Source organism: Anser cygnoides, chromosome 17, assembly GCF_040182565.1.
Source record: "Anser cygnoides isolate HZ-2024a breed goose chromosome 17, Taihu_goose_T2T_genome, whole genome shotgun sequence".
NCBI classification, from domain to species: Eukaryota; Metazoa; Chordata; class Aves; order Anseriformes; family Anatidae; genus Anser; species Anser cygnoides.
This window is the reverse complement of record NC_089889.1, coordinates 6,706,767-6,725,560: the sequence shown is the minus strand read 5'-3', so window position 1 is coordinate 6,725,560 and position 18,794 is coordinate 6,706,767. Positions and strand designations below refer to the sequence as shown.

The following is an 18,794-nucleotide window of genomic DNA, read 5'->3' as shown; positions in this document are numbered from 1 at the left end:
CCCTTCCTTTTCCTTGGTTAGACTGATCTAGTTATCCAGAGAAGTAGTTAACTATCAGCTACTCTTGGCTGCTAGAGATTAGGCCAGAAGACAGCACCAGAAAAAGGGAAGAACCACATGTGAATTTTCCGTAGTAATACAGTACAAATCCCTTGCCTAATAAAGAGGAGTAATACTCTTCATTTCTTTCCAAAAGGAAAGGCAAACTTCTGTCTCAGATGGTTCCTTTGACCTGCTAAAAGGCCACATATTCACCACCAATGTATTTTATTATAAAAATAATTTAAACAAATATGCAGCTAATGGGTGTTAAAATGCTACATCACCTGTCAGCTTTAGGGTTATCCAATCACAATAGTGTTTAAAGGTGTAAAACTGTGTTACCTGTACCTGAATCTGGGCCTGCACTTGCTGGGTTCCGCCTGGCTTCTGGGTTTGGGAAATTGGCGTTGTTAAGAACTGTGTTTTAATGGCAGGCTGTGTAGTATAGGTTACTTTTTGTTGCTGTGATGTCTGCTGTTGGGTTTGGACTGTAACCTGTTGAGCATTTATCTGCAGAAGAAAAAAAGCATCAGTAACTACGAAATATATATATATGTATTTTAAAGAACAGGAATGTTGCTACAAGATTAATTACATTTTATCATTTAAACAAATCCTCTCATGTTTCAAAATAGCAAAATGAGCTAGGAGTGTCACCACAATTCACAGCCGAAGCTTTACAGCCACAGAAGCATTACCTAACTCCATGGAAGGGCAAACAATAAGTACCTTTTGCTGCACAGTAGCTTGGCCCTGTGCAACCTGAGGCTGGATAGCTTTCTGTTGCTGTGCTGCTTGATGATGCTTGAGTTTTAGAAGCTGCTGGACATGCAGTGGCTGTGCAACTACTGTCTGGCCTCCTGAAAATTACAAAAACAATTAGAACTGTAAGATTCTTCATTTTACTGCTTTGTCCCAGTAACCACAGCTTGCAAACACAGATTGTGCTTTTATAGACTTATACATCTGCATAGCTTTGAGCACTAACAACCCACTGATTTTAATAGGAATAAGACATATGATTTTGACAGTAAAAACATTATTTTATCTAAGGGCATGAGTAAGCTAAGTATGTGTTCTTACAGTCGTATTTCCTACAGGAAAAAATCTGTCTGCATTACAGAAGACAGTTTTGAAAGACAAGTTTTTCTGTTTCCACTTCACATTTAAAAAGATGCAGTTACTATGGCTTTATTTTTAAAACTGTATCTGTTCACCTACTCATACACACAGATTTCTGAGTTAAGAATCACACTAACCTCCAGATTAAATGGATTAAGAGCAATTCTCTTACTTCATTTTTGAAACGTAATGGAGTTTAACCTCTACGGCTTTAGTTTTCAAAAAGTGTCTCCCACAGAAGACATTACTTGAAACAAACATCCTACCTTTAAAAAAGTGGAATTTAAAGTTATGTTTTAGCAAGTGGGTTGACATACCTGCTGCTTTCTGTGGCTGCCCAATAGCAACACTAATGCCTGCAACAGTAACAGGGAGTGTAGTGACTCCTGCAGATGACACAACAGCAGCTGGAACGGATACCACTGGAGGTTTTGCCAAAGCAACCTGTGCTGCTTGTGGAGTTTGGGCCTGGATCTGTCCTTGCGCTTGAAGCTGGGAAGCAGGAACACGAGTCTAAGCAGTAAGGAATGAAGATTATTGTACTGGCACAAATATATATATATATAATTTGCTGTATAGAACAGATTATTATGAAGTGATAGTTGCAAATGTTTCCAAATATAATGTCTCCTTTACATGAAACACACGTCACAGATGGTGTCAGTTGGTCTTTAAAGCTATTTGTGTTAGAGTTCTATCTTTTGTACTGCCTAAGTAATGCAAAAGGCACTTATGTGCATGAATAACCACTATTCAGTTAATTTAAACTAGCAAAGAGAACGAGCTGTCCAAGACTGTTTTCATGAAGTCAAGGAAAAACTTACAAGACGAGCAACTTGCAGGTTTGTCACAGTAGTGCCTGTGAGAACTGCACCAGGACGAGGTGCTGTAACAGCAGTGAGTTGTTGAGTTTGCTGTTGCTGTTGCACTTGTACTTGTGCTGTTTGCTGTTGCGCTCCTTGCTGCGTCTGCTGCGCTGTCTGCTGCTGAGGAAGCTGCAGTTTCTGTTTCTGCAACTTGATCAGCTGTTCCTGCAAAAATAAAACACTTCCATCATTTCAAATTCTTTATATGACTACAGGAAAAAGAACGGAGATGAAGTTGCAGCCTTAAAGGAAAAAGATTCTATGCCAGACTTCAGTTAAGATCAAAGAGCTAAGAATGCAACTTCTTTACACTATGGGTTGGCAGTGAGTTAGAAATAAGTACTTTACATCCTGACCTGCGGCGATAGTGGTGCTATTTGAAATGGCTATCAGACTCCCTGCCTCCTTGAAATTTTAGTGAGATCAACTTTAACAAAGACCCATGTTTCATTTCAGTTCAAGAAAACAGGGTGCAACACACACTGCTAATGATGCTTACAGTAGCGAGAGCAACATGCCACATTTCTTCAAGGACATTTCCTCACCTGTGACAATTTCCCAACAGTTTTTATTTGAGCTGGAGACTGGGCTTGTGCCTGAGCCTGAATCTGTGGGACCTGCACTTGAGCAGCCTGCTGCTGCTGCTGTCTCAGAAGCTGGAAGTGAGCAGGGGTGATGGTTTTACCGGAGAGCTGAACTGTTGGTGTAGCTGTGAATTAAAAAAAATAAAAATAAAAAAATTAATCAGTGAATGGATATTTCACTGAAAAATTCACATTCAAAAACTGTCAGCATATGAATTAATTCAACAGCAAATTTAATTCTTTGATTTCACCTCAAAAGCTACATTACAGTTTGTGGACTAACCACAAATAACACCACATTCACATAAAAATGATGAAAAAACAGCATAAATACTACAATATATACTCCTTTCTTCATAATGGGTTTTAGTTGCAACACTCAATTCTAATATTTTACTGCTAGATTGTTAATAAACCTTTTTAATTGTAATGCCTAGTGGCCAAGCCATTCTCTACTGCAACACTCTATCCATAAATACTCACTGGCAAAAAAATATATCATCTAAGCACCAACAATAAGCAAGTTAAAAACCACAGCATCATTTAACTGGTCTGTCTACAAATCCAGACTTTCAATGCTGTGGAACTACAGAGGTCGAATAAACTACAGGGATTCTGATGTCCTTGTGTACCCTATGAAAAAATCCCTCAACACACGATTATTACCTGGTGTAACCTGAGTCACCAAAGATCTTGTCTGGGTCTGCACAGGTGTTAAGTTTGTAGTTACCACTGCTGATGCTGTCACCGATGTTACCGCACGAACCCCCTGCGTAGATGCAATGGTCACCAGTTCCGTGGATGCAGCAGGTGCTGCCGCCGTCCGCTGCTGGGTATGTACCACTTGTGCAGTTGCAGTGCCTCCCGAAGTCTGAAGAGGAACACAGTCATTATTCCTCAGTTCTCATACCTCACATAAAGCTATGGAACGTTCTGGAAATAGACTATACAGTTTTAGAAACAAACATCAAAAATAAAGCAAAGAAGGTTCACATCTTTCTAACACATCTATCTGTTCGATTAGATCGCACAATTGGCATCTGGTTAAAGTTCTTTCAAACACGCTAATCACCAAACCCGTAACTACATTGCAGTTTACTACCTTTCATTTTTTTGCTTAATCTTTTTAAGATCTTGCAACCTTAAAATAATAATAAAGATCACAGCTAACAGAGCATAAAATTATTACAGGCTGGCAATGATATTGACATAAACAACTTCCTAAGACAGCACTCAATTATGGACTAATTTCAACAACATTATTTCTTAGATATTTTGTTCTGATAAGCCATCCCAACGTATTCTGGTATTTCGTTAAGGGAGGGGGAGTTGGATACAGAATCACAAGACACACATGAAGTTAGCAAGGAGCAGAGTTTCTGATAACATAGAAAGCTAATGCAGGAAGCAGATATGCTGACACAACGTACAATCAAAATCAATCCAGAGATACAACTGGTGCTGCAATCTACTCACAGTCAATGTTCCGGGTATAACTGGTGAAGCCAGACGTTTATTGATGGGCTGAAAGGTAGCAGCAGGGACTCCAGCAACGGTATTCACTATGACATTTCCACTCACTGTAGCTGAAAGCAAACCAGGATTAAGTGTGAGATTGTAAGAAAAAATAAAAGAGAAAATCTGAATGTCCTATCACCTCCAATGCCCAATTATAAAGTCTTCTTACCAGTCTGTATACTTGTCCCCGTAACTGCTGTTTTGATTGTGCCTGCCTATTTAGAAGACAATTGAGGTAACAGTTCAGAAAACAATAAAAGAAAATTGAATATAGCTCTTATACTACTATGTTGTTTAACAAAGTGATGTATTCCAGAAATGACAATTCAAGAAAAATACAATAAAATTAACAGATAGTTCTACAATTGCTTTCGTTTCGCATATCAACAACAATTTCTGTATATATTAGGATTCTGCCACGCTAACGAGCAACTGGAGACCAGTCAAATATCTGGTCACTTCACATCCTTGTTAGAAGAAGGGAGCGACATGTTACTCTGGCACACCTCAGGTAACCTCTCACACATGAGCATCACTGAGCAGTAGATACACAGCACTACCTGGGGGTTAAATCACTTCGTCTCTTTCTGTAAAAGCTGCAGTACTCTGGCCTTTCAACAACCAAATTAAAATCACCACTACCTGCATACATTAGTATGCAAACTGGACTGACTCTAACAACAAAAGCCTCAAACTTGTCATCAGAATTACTAATAGACTCTGGATTTAAAGAAGCCATGAAAGCTTTGCACAGACTTGCAGTAATACAGCTATTGTAGGTCCTGTAGAATGCAACATTCCACTTTCCCAGCTGAGGTTAATTTACTCAAAGCCTTGTTTTTTAAGTTACTTTATCAGAGTAGCTGATACAGCTACAGTCTCTTTATTCTCCAAGTTCTTTGGATACACACTGTGTAAATTCATTTACTTAAACTTTAATCAAAGTCTAAACTCAAAAAGACAAAAAAAATCTTTGCAAAGCATATGGCATTTTTTCACTTCAGAATTCCGACACCTATTGCAATAATGCTATGAACAGAGTTTTAATAAGAGAACAGAAAAAGATGGAGAAGAAGATACCAAGCATACTCAGGAAAAAAAGAAAGAAAAAGGAATAGCTTTTATTTCCCTATACTGACCTAAAATTCTTACTTTCTAAGGCAAGTAGAAACCACAAATACGGTACACACAAAGGAACTGAAGTTACTACATCAGAGACACCAAGCTCTCCCTTTCTTACCAATACTGCTGTGTTGGCCACAGTAGTTACTGCAGTCTGTACTACTGCCTGTGGCTGCTGAACTACCTGTGCCTGAGCCTGCGGCTGAGGTTGGGCTTGTGCTTGCTGTACAGCTGGTTGCTGAGCTTGCTGCTGGCCGGCTTGCTGCTGCTGAGGCTGCGGACCTGTCTGTTGCTGTGCCCTCTGCTGTTCAGCCAAAGCCTAGGAAATCAAAGTGTGAGCTTCATAGTCTTCTTCAAAACAGTGCATGGATTAATCAGGATGTATTTAAAATGAAAAAGCCCCAACATTTAATTCTAAGCATGTGTGCATCATACAGATCTGATTTCATTGTAGCTAACTAACTATAAGTTACATGATCTAACTAGTTTCAAACTACAAGCTATAATCATGGTTATATAGCTTGTGGTGTAACACAACAAGCAATTTACCATCAACAAGCAAGGATAAATATCTCCTGAATAATTTAAAAAAGGAGGCTACAGAATGGTCACGAATAAAGAGATTTTTACATCTTTTATAAGATTTTTACAAGTTTTGTTTTTTTTTTTTCACATGTGTTCCAAAACAATGCTTGTAAACAATTATCAATGTCACATACCGGCCCAAGGAAAGGTCCCACTTTGGGCCTTGTGTACATTAAAAAGTTACAGCTATCCAGAAAAACGACTATACCAGCAAACTTCGCCCAGGAGTTAGCCCTTCTCATACTTCCACTGTTGTCTAGTTTAATTACTGCAGTCTACATATAACCAAGATGGAGACTGTACCTTTTTCTCTTTTGCAATACGCTCTGCTCGGAGGGATGCAACTTGAATTGGAGGAAGTGGCTTATCATAGTTAATTCCACTAGAAACAACGGTAAGACAAAGTACGCAACAGTTAAAAAATAAATAACTGAAAATAAATAAATAAATAGTTAAAAAGTACTTTTTATACAATCTATAACTCCTTCAAGACATAAAGTGCCCACCTTTCTGCAAGAACAGATGCATGCTTTGGATTCTTCTGGAAAGGATTCATGCCAAGTCTGAAATTGAGCAAAATTGTATTATTGGAGATAGAAGAAATTTAAAACCAGCATTTAATTTCACATGTTTTAGTAGATGACACTGCAGTTGTGGTGAAGTTGTCATGATATACCCATTAGTACTGGAGGCTAAATAAAGACAGACATTTTAAGAGAGGCTCAGAGTAAATAATAAATGAATACAGAAAAAAAATACCGCAGCAATCTACATAAAAAACAAAGTGCTACTAATCAGCACAGACATCAAAACATTTGCAATTCAGGCAAACAGAAAGTCTGGTTTATAAAGTAGATTAAAAAAACAACCGAGCTCGTAATCACATACAAAAACAAATTCATGCAGTGAGTAAAAACTAACCCAAACACATGAAACATGAAGATGTTCCAATAACACAAGGCCAGAACACAAGGAAAGAGGTCAAGAACAGAGAAGCAAAACAGAAGTTTGAAACAGACTGTGAAATAACTCTCAGCTGGGAGAGCAATTCAGAACAAAGTCTCCAGGAAGTCTGTGGTGATGGGGAGATTGGATGATCCCAGTTAAACTTACAGAGGTTTGATAGGTGGACTTCTTTTCCCTGCAATCATTTTCATCATCTCAAAATGATTAGTATAAAGCTGTGTGTGGGTGGCACCTTCGTCCTGAGCATAGATCTGATTGGTACGAAGTGGGCGACTGTTTTTAGTCTAAAAAATGAAAACAAACCAACTTTTAATTGTGAACACACCCCACATTGCATTTTGTCTATGTATAAACACATGGTGCGCTTGTAGATTATTTAAAAACGATCTCCAACATATCCTACCACAGACTGGTTTCTGCCTCATGTCATTGATAACTTACTGTTACACAAAACTCTATGGGAAATATATAAAGAAAAAGCAAAATAAGGAGCAGTTCTCACGGTCACACTGGCATCAGCACTTGGGGACATACAAAATGGCAAACTCTAATTTGAAAAAGAATCTTTGCTTTAGTTTAGATCTTGCAAGTTTAATTCAGTACCCAAACCAAGAGCCCATTAGTGTATAGTTATGCATAGCGCACGCATAATATAATAAAACCATCACTGCACTGCTCTCCCAACAAAGCTATGTTAACATCCAACACACCATGCCATTCTAATGCTTGGCTCCTCCTAAGTGGAAACTGCCAGTCAGGGACAAACCTGCTTATTAGTCAGAGAATGGGACTACAGTCAGAAGTTCTAGATTCTCTACCCAGTTCTGTCACTGAATCGCAGTAGGATTTGGAAGAAGTTGTTTATAATGGTGGAATTTATTTTTGTTTCTGCAGCGCATTATCGTCCTCATTTACAAAGAGGTGCTTCAAACATTAAATTCACTATGTATTCGTAATCCACTTAGACCCTACTATGAAGTACGTCCTTACAGATCTTAAGTACCATCATAATAATCAAGATAAGTTACATGGTGGTTGTTAGATGTAAAAATATCTACTACAGTTTAAGTGAAAATAAACTTCTTGCATGATTTAAAAATTATCTATCAAATCCAAAAGCTGAAGTCTGGTGTCAATCCACTGTATCAACAAAGAAAGGAAAAAATAAATTTGGAATTTTAATTGATGTTTCAGAACTCAAGTAACACTCAACATGGATCTCATATGAATTATCTGCCCACCTCCATTGCTGCTAAATACCACAGTGTCTAGATTTGATTTTGAAAGAATACCAATGCACACCTTATAAATACTTTTTGTCTTCTTTTTAGGATTAGCTTCGTACATTAGCTGTAAAATAAGAAGGAAAGTTAGATGATCTTTTGTGGAAGATTTTGTTCAGGTGCTTTTTCTTTTCAAAGAAATCATATAAAATAAGTGGAAATCCTGATGAGGATAATTTTTTAATCTTTTAAAAGTTATTTATTTACACTGTTGAAACATTTAACTAAAAAAAAAAGTGTTTACGGAGATAAGGAAAAAAAACTCTACAAACTTAACGTAAAAAAGATGCATCACTCTACATAAACTCACCTTTCCTTCTTCCCTTGGAATAATGACATTTTCATATCTGTTTCGGCATTGTTTTGGTGAGCGATAGACTCTGCTGCATGAGTTAACAACATCACTAACAAGGTCCCAATTGGGAGTGTGTGCTGGCGATACAACAGCAAGATTTAAAGGAAGCTCCAGCAGCTGCTTCACTGCCTACAACAGACAAGGGTACAAAAGCTTCAGGTGACAAATCATTCCAATCTTCCAAACCAATCCTTATTTGCATGTATCCACACACGATTATTACAATGGGGCAGAGAGCTTAGAATTCAGTCCGTGGGTTCACCTATGTTCAACAGATAATAAATAAGCATAAAATGCTTTTACGCAGATTGATGTCTGCATAGGTAGAGCTGCCATTCAAGTGCTGCTCTCTTCTCAAAGGCGAGAAGAACTTTAGCAGCATTATCCAATGTCCAATCAGACTAATCTAGGCCACAATAGTAAGCAGTCTCTACAGCAAGAAAAGAACTTAATTTATCCTTAGGGAATCACAAGTGATATGCAATCTGCTCTGAGTTAGATCAGCAAAATGCCAAACTAACTGTAAGGAATTAGAAATAAACTTGAAGGGAGAAAGTGCTGAAAGAGCCATTTATGAAATTAGAAGCAAAAATACAATACATAATATCAGCAGAAAGTGCAGGTATTGTCTGACCTGCAGAAGTGCCCAGTCTTCACTGATCAACCACTCAGGATTATCCTGTCCAGCTTCAGCAGCAGGTTTGACAAGTGTCGGCAAAGGCTTTGCAAACTGTGTTTGTTGTTTCAACAAGATATTTTTCTTCTGGTCCTTGCCTTCTCGTCGCATTTTCAACATTCCTGGAGTTGCTCGATCAAAAAGTGAACGAGGAGGAATAACTGTCTCTCCATGACGTTGCTTTTTCTTCCTACCTGCAGCTAAGACCAAAAAAAATTTCTCAGTAAATAGTTACTACCATTGTTTGATTTGCGTGCTATGTATAGCTGCAAAATGCTCCTAAACGTGCACAGAGTATTCTATACTACCTCTTAAAAGCACAATGTCAGAAACTATAAAGGTGCTGGCCATACTATGTTTTAAGTGAGAACAGCCTAACTCACCCAGCAGAATATCTATTTTCTAGGATTTTAGAGGTAAAAATAACCCTATGTCTAAATCAAAAGACACACTGTCTAAGACAAAGTGAGTTTTCAGTGACACAAGACCTCAGTGAGACAAGAAATTTAATATCCTCAAAACTGTATGTTTGATCTTTACTAGACCAGACATGTAGGAAGTATCAAAAATCCTGACATTTTTAACTTTCAGCAATAACACTCCCAACAGTTTTGAACAAGCATTTACCAGAAGGATCTGTTTTGTGTCGTTTACGTTCCTTCCTGACATACACTGGAGGCAACTTTGATTCTGGAATAGGGGTGGTATCATACATCAGGCACATAACTGAATCAATATAGATATCATTGTCATCCTGAGGTGGAGTGGGGGGAGTCCAAAGCTGCACAGAAAAAAAAAAATTGTAGTTACTGCACTATTAACTAATCACAGGTTTTTATATTTCAAAAGATAAAAAGCTTATTTAGGCTGCCTGCTATTACGTGTACTTACTGGCATAATTTCAGTTTGTCCATCTGGACCTTCATAGACATACTCCTACAGAGCAAAAAGAGAATGCAATTCAAATGATCTGACTGAACCCTGAAGGAAAAGGTGTTCTCAGAATAACTGATAATACACTTAAGAAATACAATAATCAGGAATTACTTTGTTGTATGCATCCTCTCGAGTGTAGGTGAGAAGTTCTTCTTCATCCTCCCAGAGCATTTTTTGCTCTTTTTCCTTTAACTCCTTCATATGCTGGACTTCCCATGCTTTCTTTACGGTTTTCAATTCCACCTAGGTGAAAGTTAGACTCCTTATAAACTTTATGCAGTAACAGACATTAGATTAAAAGTTACTGATTTGTGTTTTTGCGGACAAATTCCTTAAGCTTTGATATTTACAGGCAAAGAAATCTTAAAAGATACTTTATATACTTTTATGGTCAGTTAAAGGAGATTTTGCAGGTATTGCAAGTATTTAAACCCTTGAAATAAAACTCTGAGTTAAACATCCAAGACAACCAGAACAGGCTCCTTTACTCAAATAAGCAGGCTCACTGAAGCTAATGATATTTTTCCCTGCTATCAATGGAGTACAACAAATATTTGCTGAACTGTGCTGAATAATGGCAAACCCATTTTACAAAGAAGAAATGAAGAATTGACACCTGCTTAAACCTAAAGAATGACAAGATAGGAAAAACTCCGTAAGGCATTCTTGGTGTTCAGAAAGTACAGCATGAGAAGACAACAGAGGTGCCTACAACATACTTACTCCATGCCACTGGAGCACCTTCCACTTCACACTGAAAATATTAACCCTGCTTGTACGCATTATGATGAACAACATGGAATAGAAATATTTGCTATTTTACCTCATTCAACCGAGGCTCAGTCTCATCAACTGAAACGTGAAAGAGCTCTAAATAATTCAAAGCGTACTTCTCAATTGGAGTCAACTGTGAGAATGTATCAAAGAAAAAGAAAGTTAGTATTGAGGATAACAAAAGAAATGTAACTGAAGGATAGCATATCAAAGGTTTCCTGAAAACTAATCTCCCTTTCTGATAGTTTAACAACAGCCTAAACTCAGTACGTTTCCCATCCATTTAATGAAGTATCAAACTAATTGAAAACAAAGTTGCTTTAAAGCAAGACTGTAAAGGAATTGAAATATATGAACTAAATATTACTCTTTAACTAAATATTCATGGAAGGTCACAGTACCTGATCCACAACAGCGACTAATTCCTGCAACGGTGAGGGCTCTTCGTTGTATTTTGTCTCGCAGAGCTCTGAGATTAAAGGTTCAATGTGTGACTCAGATCTTATTTCTTGTATGTGATCATTTGACTCTTCATCTTCATGCTCAATACTGTTGAGGGCCTTTAAAAAAGACATTTTTTTAAAAATAATGAGGACTTCAAAAACATGGAAAGAAGCTCCCATAAGAAGTTCACTAAGGTCCAACACAAATTTCTGCAAAAAATCTCTCCTTGAGCAAGAGAAACAGTCCCCAGAAAGTTTACAACTTAACTACGTCCCTTTGAAAGTACTGTTAAGAGGAAAACGTCAGAACGATACAAACCTAACAGCAAACAGATTGGAAGAATTTACCTTCCCCCAAAAATAAGATAGGGCAGATGTTTAACACTAATGTTGTACAGCTGTATTTTTCATGTTTGGGTTAATAATTACCTCTATGAATGGTCGTGCAACTTTAGGTGAAATGGTTTCTGCTGGAGAAGGCTCCTGAGAAAGTACTACAAACTCTTCTGCTTTCACTCTAAATCCAGAATCCTCCATAGGAGAATGAACCTCAAACAACTCCTGAATCGTTTGCTTGGTAGTTGGAAGAAAAAAATAGAAATATATTCAGCTTTCAGAACTATTTTGGTTTTTATATTATTTTAAATTAACTTAGGTTCAAGTAACCTTATAAACTATGTACTGACTAAAGAAAAAAATAAATCTTTATCTTTTATTTCTGGAAAATTGTCCATTTTCTCTTCTGTAATTTTCTCCTGTGACTACACAGTAGAATAAAGTATTATTGAGGAACTTATAGGAAAGCCAGAAATGCACGCTTTAACAACCTACATCACAATATCAGGAGTGCCAGAAGAGGACAGACTAGCTTCATCAGTGATGTCAATGTCTTCTGCACCTTGAGATCAGCCTACATCACTGAATACCCAAACTTTGTATTTCATGTTTTCAAAGCCATTGAAAACTTCAACCTTACGAACTACAGAAGTTTGTAGCAAAGTGCAAGAATACAGAATATAAAGTCACAAAGGTGATGACTATATAAGCAACAGAACAAGAGCAGAGAATACCACATTCTCTCAAATACTGACAGCTATGTTCCAGCAATCCTGAAATCTAATATGCTTGCCTATCAGTTCCAGCCCAAACACATTTCTTATACACTGTTATTAAAAATTCCAGCACAGATTTTTGACATTATTAAACACCACAACACTGGTGCATGTTTTAATATTAACTTACCTGTGTTAAAAAGGCCATTGAATAGTCATTTCCCTGAGCAGCTACTTCTCTGATCAAGTCCTTTGTGCCATTTTTCAAAAGCTTCTCTTCTACAGAATTACCACTGACAAGCCTAAAGAAGGAAGAAAAAAAAAAAACCAGCTTTCAGAAACAGAAATTTCACTTGTAGAATAACGATGAACTTTTAAAAAACTTCTTTTTTGGTGCTGGTACAGGCCAAGAACAAAACAGATACTACCTTCTCTACTTTAAAGTTTTCTTTTAACAATTAGTATAAAACACCTACTATTTAAAAATACGAGGTATGCACACATAGAAAAAACATGCGTATATGATTCATTAATTACACGTGGTGTTAAGAAAGACTATAACTTCCTATGATAAACTGGAGGAGGGGGTTGGATATTGAAGTGAGATGATGGTTTTGGCACTGTTTCGACTTTATTTCAGATCATTTAGGGCAGTGCTATCTGAAATAACCTTACATTAAAGCATGTTAAGGAAAAGTTGTTGATCTGTAAGCATCACCTGTATATGTGGATATCTTTACACCTCCCAATTCTGTCACACCATTCCTGTGCCTTTGCATCCATCACTGGATTCAGATCATTGTCATAGAACACAACAGTGTCTGCCTCAACAAGATTGACTCCAGTGGAGCGACTGTGAGAAGAAAGGATGGCACAGAAAATGCGCTTGTCTCTGTTGAAACTTTTCATCAGCTCCTACATAAACGGAATAAAAGGAAGTAGTAAATAAACCACACACCAAAATAAAATGCCAAACCACATTCACTGAAGCCTAATAAAACAAAAAAGACAAAAAACAAGTCCATATTTCAAAAGAAGTGAGAAACAACATAAATTTCCTTCTACTAGCATATAAAAGCCTATGGAGCACGTACTGTGGTACCCATGGACACACTTACCTGCCGCTGTTCGTAGTTAGCATATTCATCAATCCTCACAAATGTGAGGAAATGGAAATTCAAGAACAATTCCAGTATGTCCAACATCAGAATCATCTGTGACAAAATCAGCACACGGCGCCCTTCAGATTTCAATTTTTGAAGCAAGACAGCAAGAGCTTCTAATTTTCCTAAATTTTAAAATACAAAAACAATAATGGTTTTTATATAGACACTCCGTTGATCTGAAACTTGAAATTACCGAAGTATTGCCACTCAGTGTCCACCTTTACCTGAGTCATACTGCACCAGCCGGAGGTCAGGGAACTGCAGCAAGTGCGGAGATGTAATCCGTTGCAACTGATGCAAGTGTGGAGCTGCCTTCTGCTTAAGACTGTGTTTAAGGACTTTCAATCTGTGGCTATATGAAGGGGGAGGATTTGCTACATACAAACACGGGGGAGCAGCAACTGCAGCTGGCAATACGAAGAGAGCCCTGTGAAAAGCATTTTAAAAAGTGAATGCCAGGTTAAGAAGCTATGCACAAAATGATGTGGCAATAATTTTCAGCCTGTCAACAGTGTAATTTTACACTATTACCTACACACTTTGTTGAACTGCCTTAGTAAGCAGTACAAATCTTAAAAAAGTGTTAATATTCTCTCCCTCTCTCCCCATCTTTTTTGTTTTATCTGTTTTGATGATAGCTTCTATTAAGATGTTTGTTATCATTTACTGCTAAATAAATCAATCTAAACCAAACAAGCTCATGAACAGAAACAACAACTTTACAGTTTTACTGAAAAGGACTGTTTAAGAAATAACTAAATGTGGGAAAGACCTACAAGGGCTGAGTCGCACGTTACCTGTTAACAACATCCCTTACAGATTCTTGTTGCTGAACCAAAGTCTGGATCATTTCTTGCAACGGATCACTTGGGCCTCTGGAGGCACTTGAAGAAAGGCAACAGTTCACAAAGCCAGCCCACCTCCAACTGTTGTCCTCACAGGAAGACAGCTGAGAGGGCTTTTGTTCACCAGTTAAAGAACAAATACCCAACAAGTCTCTGCCATACATTGGAGCCCTTGAACAACGGCGCTCATTGCCAGAAAATATTCTGTCCAGACGTTCCTTTAAAAGTCGGTTCTTTTCTTCATATGTTTCCTTTCACAAGAAAAGTTGAAAAAAAATGTATTTGCTGCCAGTAACAATTACTTAGAAATTCAAATTTCTTTAGAATTAAGTTATGAGGACCAGAGTAATGTGTGTCTTTTAGTATTAACATGCTCATTTCTAACAACTACTTAGACCAGTCACAAAACATATAAGTTTCAAGATAAAATTTGAAGATTACATTTAAATCCAATAAATATTAGAGTCAATTCCACCTTAGATTGGTGTCTTGCTTCTATTAGAGTATATTTCATAGTTTTCGAAAAAAATAATAATTTATACTTGGGACATTTCAAGTAATGCATTAATATTGATAAGTAGCAGTTTCTTGCAATTTAATGTTTGATGTTTTCCAATGTTTTATAGATTGCTTAAGTACCTTTTTAAAAAATTGTCCACATTAGAGATCCATGAAATTTGCCCAATTGCCAGTGTTGTAAACTATAAGTTAATATCAACCCTGAAAAGTTGCATTTCCATAAGAAAATACGGAAATTAAGTACCTGTGATTGTCCATGTGTAGGTGCTGGTTTTAACACTGCTCCCATATCACCAGATGACAAATTAGTAACTGCAGTTCTACCTGGAATACAAACTGAGGATAAACCTTGTGTTTATATATTTATTCTTCTGAAGTTGCATTTATTATTCTCAATAAGCAGACATTTCTTAGCTGCAACACATATCAGCATTACAGATAAACTTTTAGTCTAAATATTCATTAGGTACTGGAAATTTGTACCTCCTTCACTACACATCAGGCATCTGATACGTGTTTATTCCAACTATTTTCACAAATATAGGAGAACAGAATTTTACTTTGCTTTGCACAAAGACCTGTTGCATTCATAGTTTATTCAGAATGTCATGTATACTGCATTCAAAACTTATAGTCTAGATCAGAAGAAGATCATTCTAATTTATTTTAATAAAACTATACAAGATTTTTCAGAAAATATATTAGATTGGTGTATCTACAAATTAAAGAAACTATATACGATGGAATCTCACAGTAGCATTTCCGTGAAGTCAACTGTTTTCAGATGTTTTACCAGGCACCTAACTGAACTATAAGAACATTACACACAACTAACTGAAAATACAGTGATACCCTTCATGTAGTAGCAGACTACAGACACCATGTAGTGATTACTTTCTTGATATGGTTTATAAGTTTCTATCTCAGGCAGAATGCATTGCTTATCAGCACTGATTATTTGTAATAGAAAAGCAGCACAACCCTCTGCTAGTCAGTGTGAAACTGCATTTAATAGTGAGTCAATACGCCAATGAAGAATTGAATTCAAGTTAACAAGCAGGCACTAGCTCTTACGTTAAGAATAACAGTCTCTGAGGAACAAGCAGAGTTGAAAGCTTTGCCTTTATACATTTTTATTACAGAAAAACATGCCAATAGAGATATCCAACATATTCCGATCACCCAAAGCAATTTATTTATTTAGTATCTTTTCCAAAATTCAGGAAGTCAAAATAAGTATTTTCAATATGCTTTACATCTTCCTCCAAAGATAAATAGTAATTTTTTTCTTTCAGTACTTGAAAACAGTATTTTTATTATTATTGCTTTTAACAGAGCTCTCTCTTTACCATCACAAGAGTAGTAAGATGTGTCAGTTTTTGTAGAAATCTTTTATCTTGAGTTATCAATTTCGGTTGCGGACTGTGGCCATATTAGGTGCAACTATAATGTTATCAGAGCTCGAGGATGAAACATTTGAGCCACAGATCTTACAAATTATGACAGAAATTCTTTACCTCCCAACAACTGGGAGGCTGCTGAAGATTCCTCTCCCTTTTTATGATGAGGTTCTTAGTCTTCAGAATGTCAAAATATGAACTTCAAGGGCACATTAATACATCAAAAACTAGCAGTAAACAGTCTGTTTTAAGTGAATGGTTTATATCCAGAGAAAATTACAGCAGATGGCCATTTCCAAGGCATGAACTCCTAGTACTGCATTTATCACCACTTAACAACCTGCTATTATGTTGTAAGTACATTCTAGACCACAATTTCTCTATTGTTTTTTGATCAACATCTTGATTGTGTTTTAAAGCAAGGAACTGATCATATTCATAGCAAGGCACCAAATATCTGAGCAGTATTTACAGAGGGAAATGAAAACAGTAGCTTGAGTAGATAGAGAAGCAAAGAAAATTAGATATCAGAATTTATGTGCAAAAACAGAGAGAACTGCTGGACATTCTATGTCAGTATAAAAAAGCATCACCTTGATCTTTCTTTGAAAAAGAATCAAAGTATTTCAAACTTGTTTCTTCCCCAAAAAACCTGACCTAAGATACAAATGGTAAAGAAAATTCTATGTATTTAATTTGGCTTCAAGCTCTTCCAAGTTTGTACTAAGACTTTACCTAAAACTTCGGTATATATCACTCATAAATCACTAGTCAGAAAGATTTCCCTCATAGTTTACCTGCTTCTGAACTCAACTGAAAAAAAAGAAAATACAATCTGTAAAACTGTGGAGTATTTATGAATATGTGATTTTAGCAATTGAGTGTTTAGATAGAGACATTTCTTCGGGTCAGAAAACCTACCTTGCTGTGTGACTGCCGTGGAAGTTGGCACACCTGCTTGATGCTGGTTTCCTAAAGCATTCAGAGCATTCTGAACAGTTCCAGCTTGGGAAACTGTCTGCATGACAACTGGACCCTGAGGTCTCAAATACTGCTGTCCTGGTGCTGAAACAATTTGGAGAACGCTTCCTGCAACAGATGGATTTTAAAAAATTAGACTGGATAGAGTGTAAAAGGACCTCTAGTGTTCTGTAGCAAAAGATACCACTGTTACAAACCAATCATTACTGTTTCAAACTATGTTAAAATTTTTCCCCAAAAAGTCATTATACCCATCTGATTTAAAATTCCATAATCTCTGCTAGGAGAGACCGAAATCTTCACAGTTATACAGGAGTTTCACGTAGTCAGAATATCATTACATATCTAGGTATTTTATATGGAATTTGGACAAAATCCAATTAAGTAAAAAAATCCTCACTTAGTGTTTCCTCTGTTTATTTTGTTAGCCATAAGAATCAAGATTTCTAAATTCTCCTGAATTTGGCAATGCACACACCATCAGGAGGAGAAATTTGAGAGCAGAAAGTATTGTAAGTAGAGCTTTCAGATCAGTGAAAGCTCTGATCAGTACGGAAAAAATCACAGGCACACCAATCTTGAAGTGTTATTTACACCATTTCCAAACAAATGAAGAATATCCTTAGTTTTGTCTGTTTCTACTCATCGGGTAATTTATCTGAAATAATATCTCACCTTACTTCAGCTGTATTGCATACATGTGAAAGCAAATTCAGTAATAAAATCTTGAAATACAATATAGAAAGGAAAGTAACCATGTCTTTCACTTAATACACATTTATTTTCAAAACAGAGCTAGCTCATTATCCATCTCACACAGAAAACAGGTAGAACAGAACAGTACAAACCGGCAGGATGAAATCTCCTTAATATACAGCAACAAGGAATGTGCTGTCCACATCAAAAATGGAGCATTCTAAATAGCAGAAAACTCTCTGTTTTGAAATTAGTACCTTGTAACTGCAAAGGCTGCCCTGCAGTGAGCTGGCGAAGTTGACTATGTGATAAAGTAAACTTGTTCCCTTGGAACTGCAGTGTTACAGGGGTCTCTGGCTGAGCAATTCTGCCTTGTGCTCCTGCTATAGAAGCCAGCTGGGCTATTTTTACTACCTCACCACCTGTTGAGGAGGAAAACAAGCATTAAGAAAAACAAAGTGGGAGGTGGGTTGTTCAACATTCACAGTTCTAAATTTTGGTTAGTAAACTGGTGCTGAAGCGCCTTCCATGCAGAATTATACTTAGTGCATCAAAAGTGTCATATATAAGTTAAGCAGGTATTGCTTTCTATATTTGGTGGACAAACTGGAAAAAAACTGATTGTTTAAAAGCTAAGAACATCAACATTTTAGAAGTTATCACTTTCATTAGCAAAAAAGGTAAGAGCTACCTGAAAACTCATGTGACACTTTGTAACAGAACAAGTTTAGACACTAAAGTGATTTCCACTGCCTTTTCAAGAGCATAAAGGAAGGTTGAAGGAAGAGACAAAAATATTCACACATGTAGCTATAGAAATACATTTAAAATAATATGAAATTTGCTGATGAAACATGATTTAC

The 18,794-nt window shown here is 36.8% G+C and overlaps 1 protein-coding gene across 14 annotated transcripts in view; it reads right to left on the bottom strand.

Moving 5' to 3' along the window:
* LOC106031212 (E1A-binding protein p400) overlaps positions 1-18,794 on the bottom strand; it is a 48,480-nt gene that overhangs the window by 4,317 nt on the left and 25,369 nt on the right. For 7 of the 14 annotated variants that reach the window (XM_048063798.2, XM_066979064.1, XM_066979061.1 and 4 more), the window contains 29 exons: positions 18,189-18,353; positions 17,176-17,343; positions 15,099-15,190; positions 14,288-14,586; positions 13,715-13,917; positions 13,443-13,612; positions 13,043-13,239; positions 12,515-12,626; positions 11,702-11,845; positions 11,231-11,389; positions 10,879-10,962; positions 10,167-10,298; positions 10,011-10,055; positions 9,747-9,900; positions 9,078-9,319; positions 8,399-8,572; positions 8,108-8,155; positions 6,953-7,089; positions 6,346-6,402; positions 6,143-6,221; positions 5,373-5,573; positions 4,302-4,347; positions 4,091-4,200; positions 3,281-3,485; positions 2,576-2,739; positions 1,989-2,195; positions 1,482-1,677; positions 772-902; positions 385-552 (listed from right to left, as the gene is read on the bottom strand). In XM_048063798.2, the coding sequence (XP_047919755.2) occupies positions 385-552; positions 772-902; positions 1,482-1,677; positions 1,989-2,195; positions 2,576-2,739; positions 3,281-3,485; positions 4,091-4,200; positions 4,302-4,347; positions 5,373-5,573; positions 6,143-6,221; positions 6,346-6,402; positions 6,953-7,089; positions 8,108-8,155; positions 8,399-8,572; positions 9,078-9,319; positions 9,747-9,900; positions 10,011-10,055; positions 10,167-10,298; positions 10,879-10,962; positions 11,231-11,389; positions 11,702-11,845; positions 12,515-12,626; positions 13,043-13,239; positions 13,443-13,612; positions 13,715-13,917; positions 14,288-14,586; positions 15,099-15,190; positions 17,176-17,343; positions 18,189-18,353 (4,289 nt within the window). The remainder of the gene's footprint in view (positions 1-384; positions 553-771; positions 903-1,481; positions 1,678-1,988; positions 2,196-2,575; positions 2,740-3,280; positions 3,486-4,090; positions 4,201-4,301; positions 4,348-5,372; positions 5,574-6,142; positions 6,222-6,345; positions 6,403-6,952; positions 7,090-8,107; positions 8,156-8,398; positions 8,573-9,077; positions 9,320-9,746; positions 9,901-10,010; positions 10,056-10,166; positions 10,299-10,878; positions 10,963-11,230; positions 11,390-11,701; positions 11,846-12,514; positions 12,627-13,042; positions 13,240-13,442; positions 13,613-13,714; positions 13,918-14,287; positions 14,587-15,098; positions 15,191-17,175; positions 17,344-18,188; positions 18,354-18,794) is intronic. The other 7 variants (XM_048063787.2, XM_048063789.2, XM_048063791.2 and 4 more) reach the window with 7 other exon arrangements.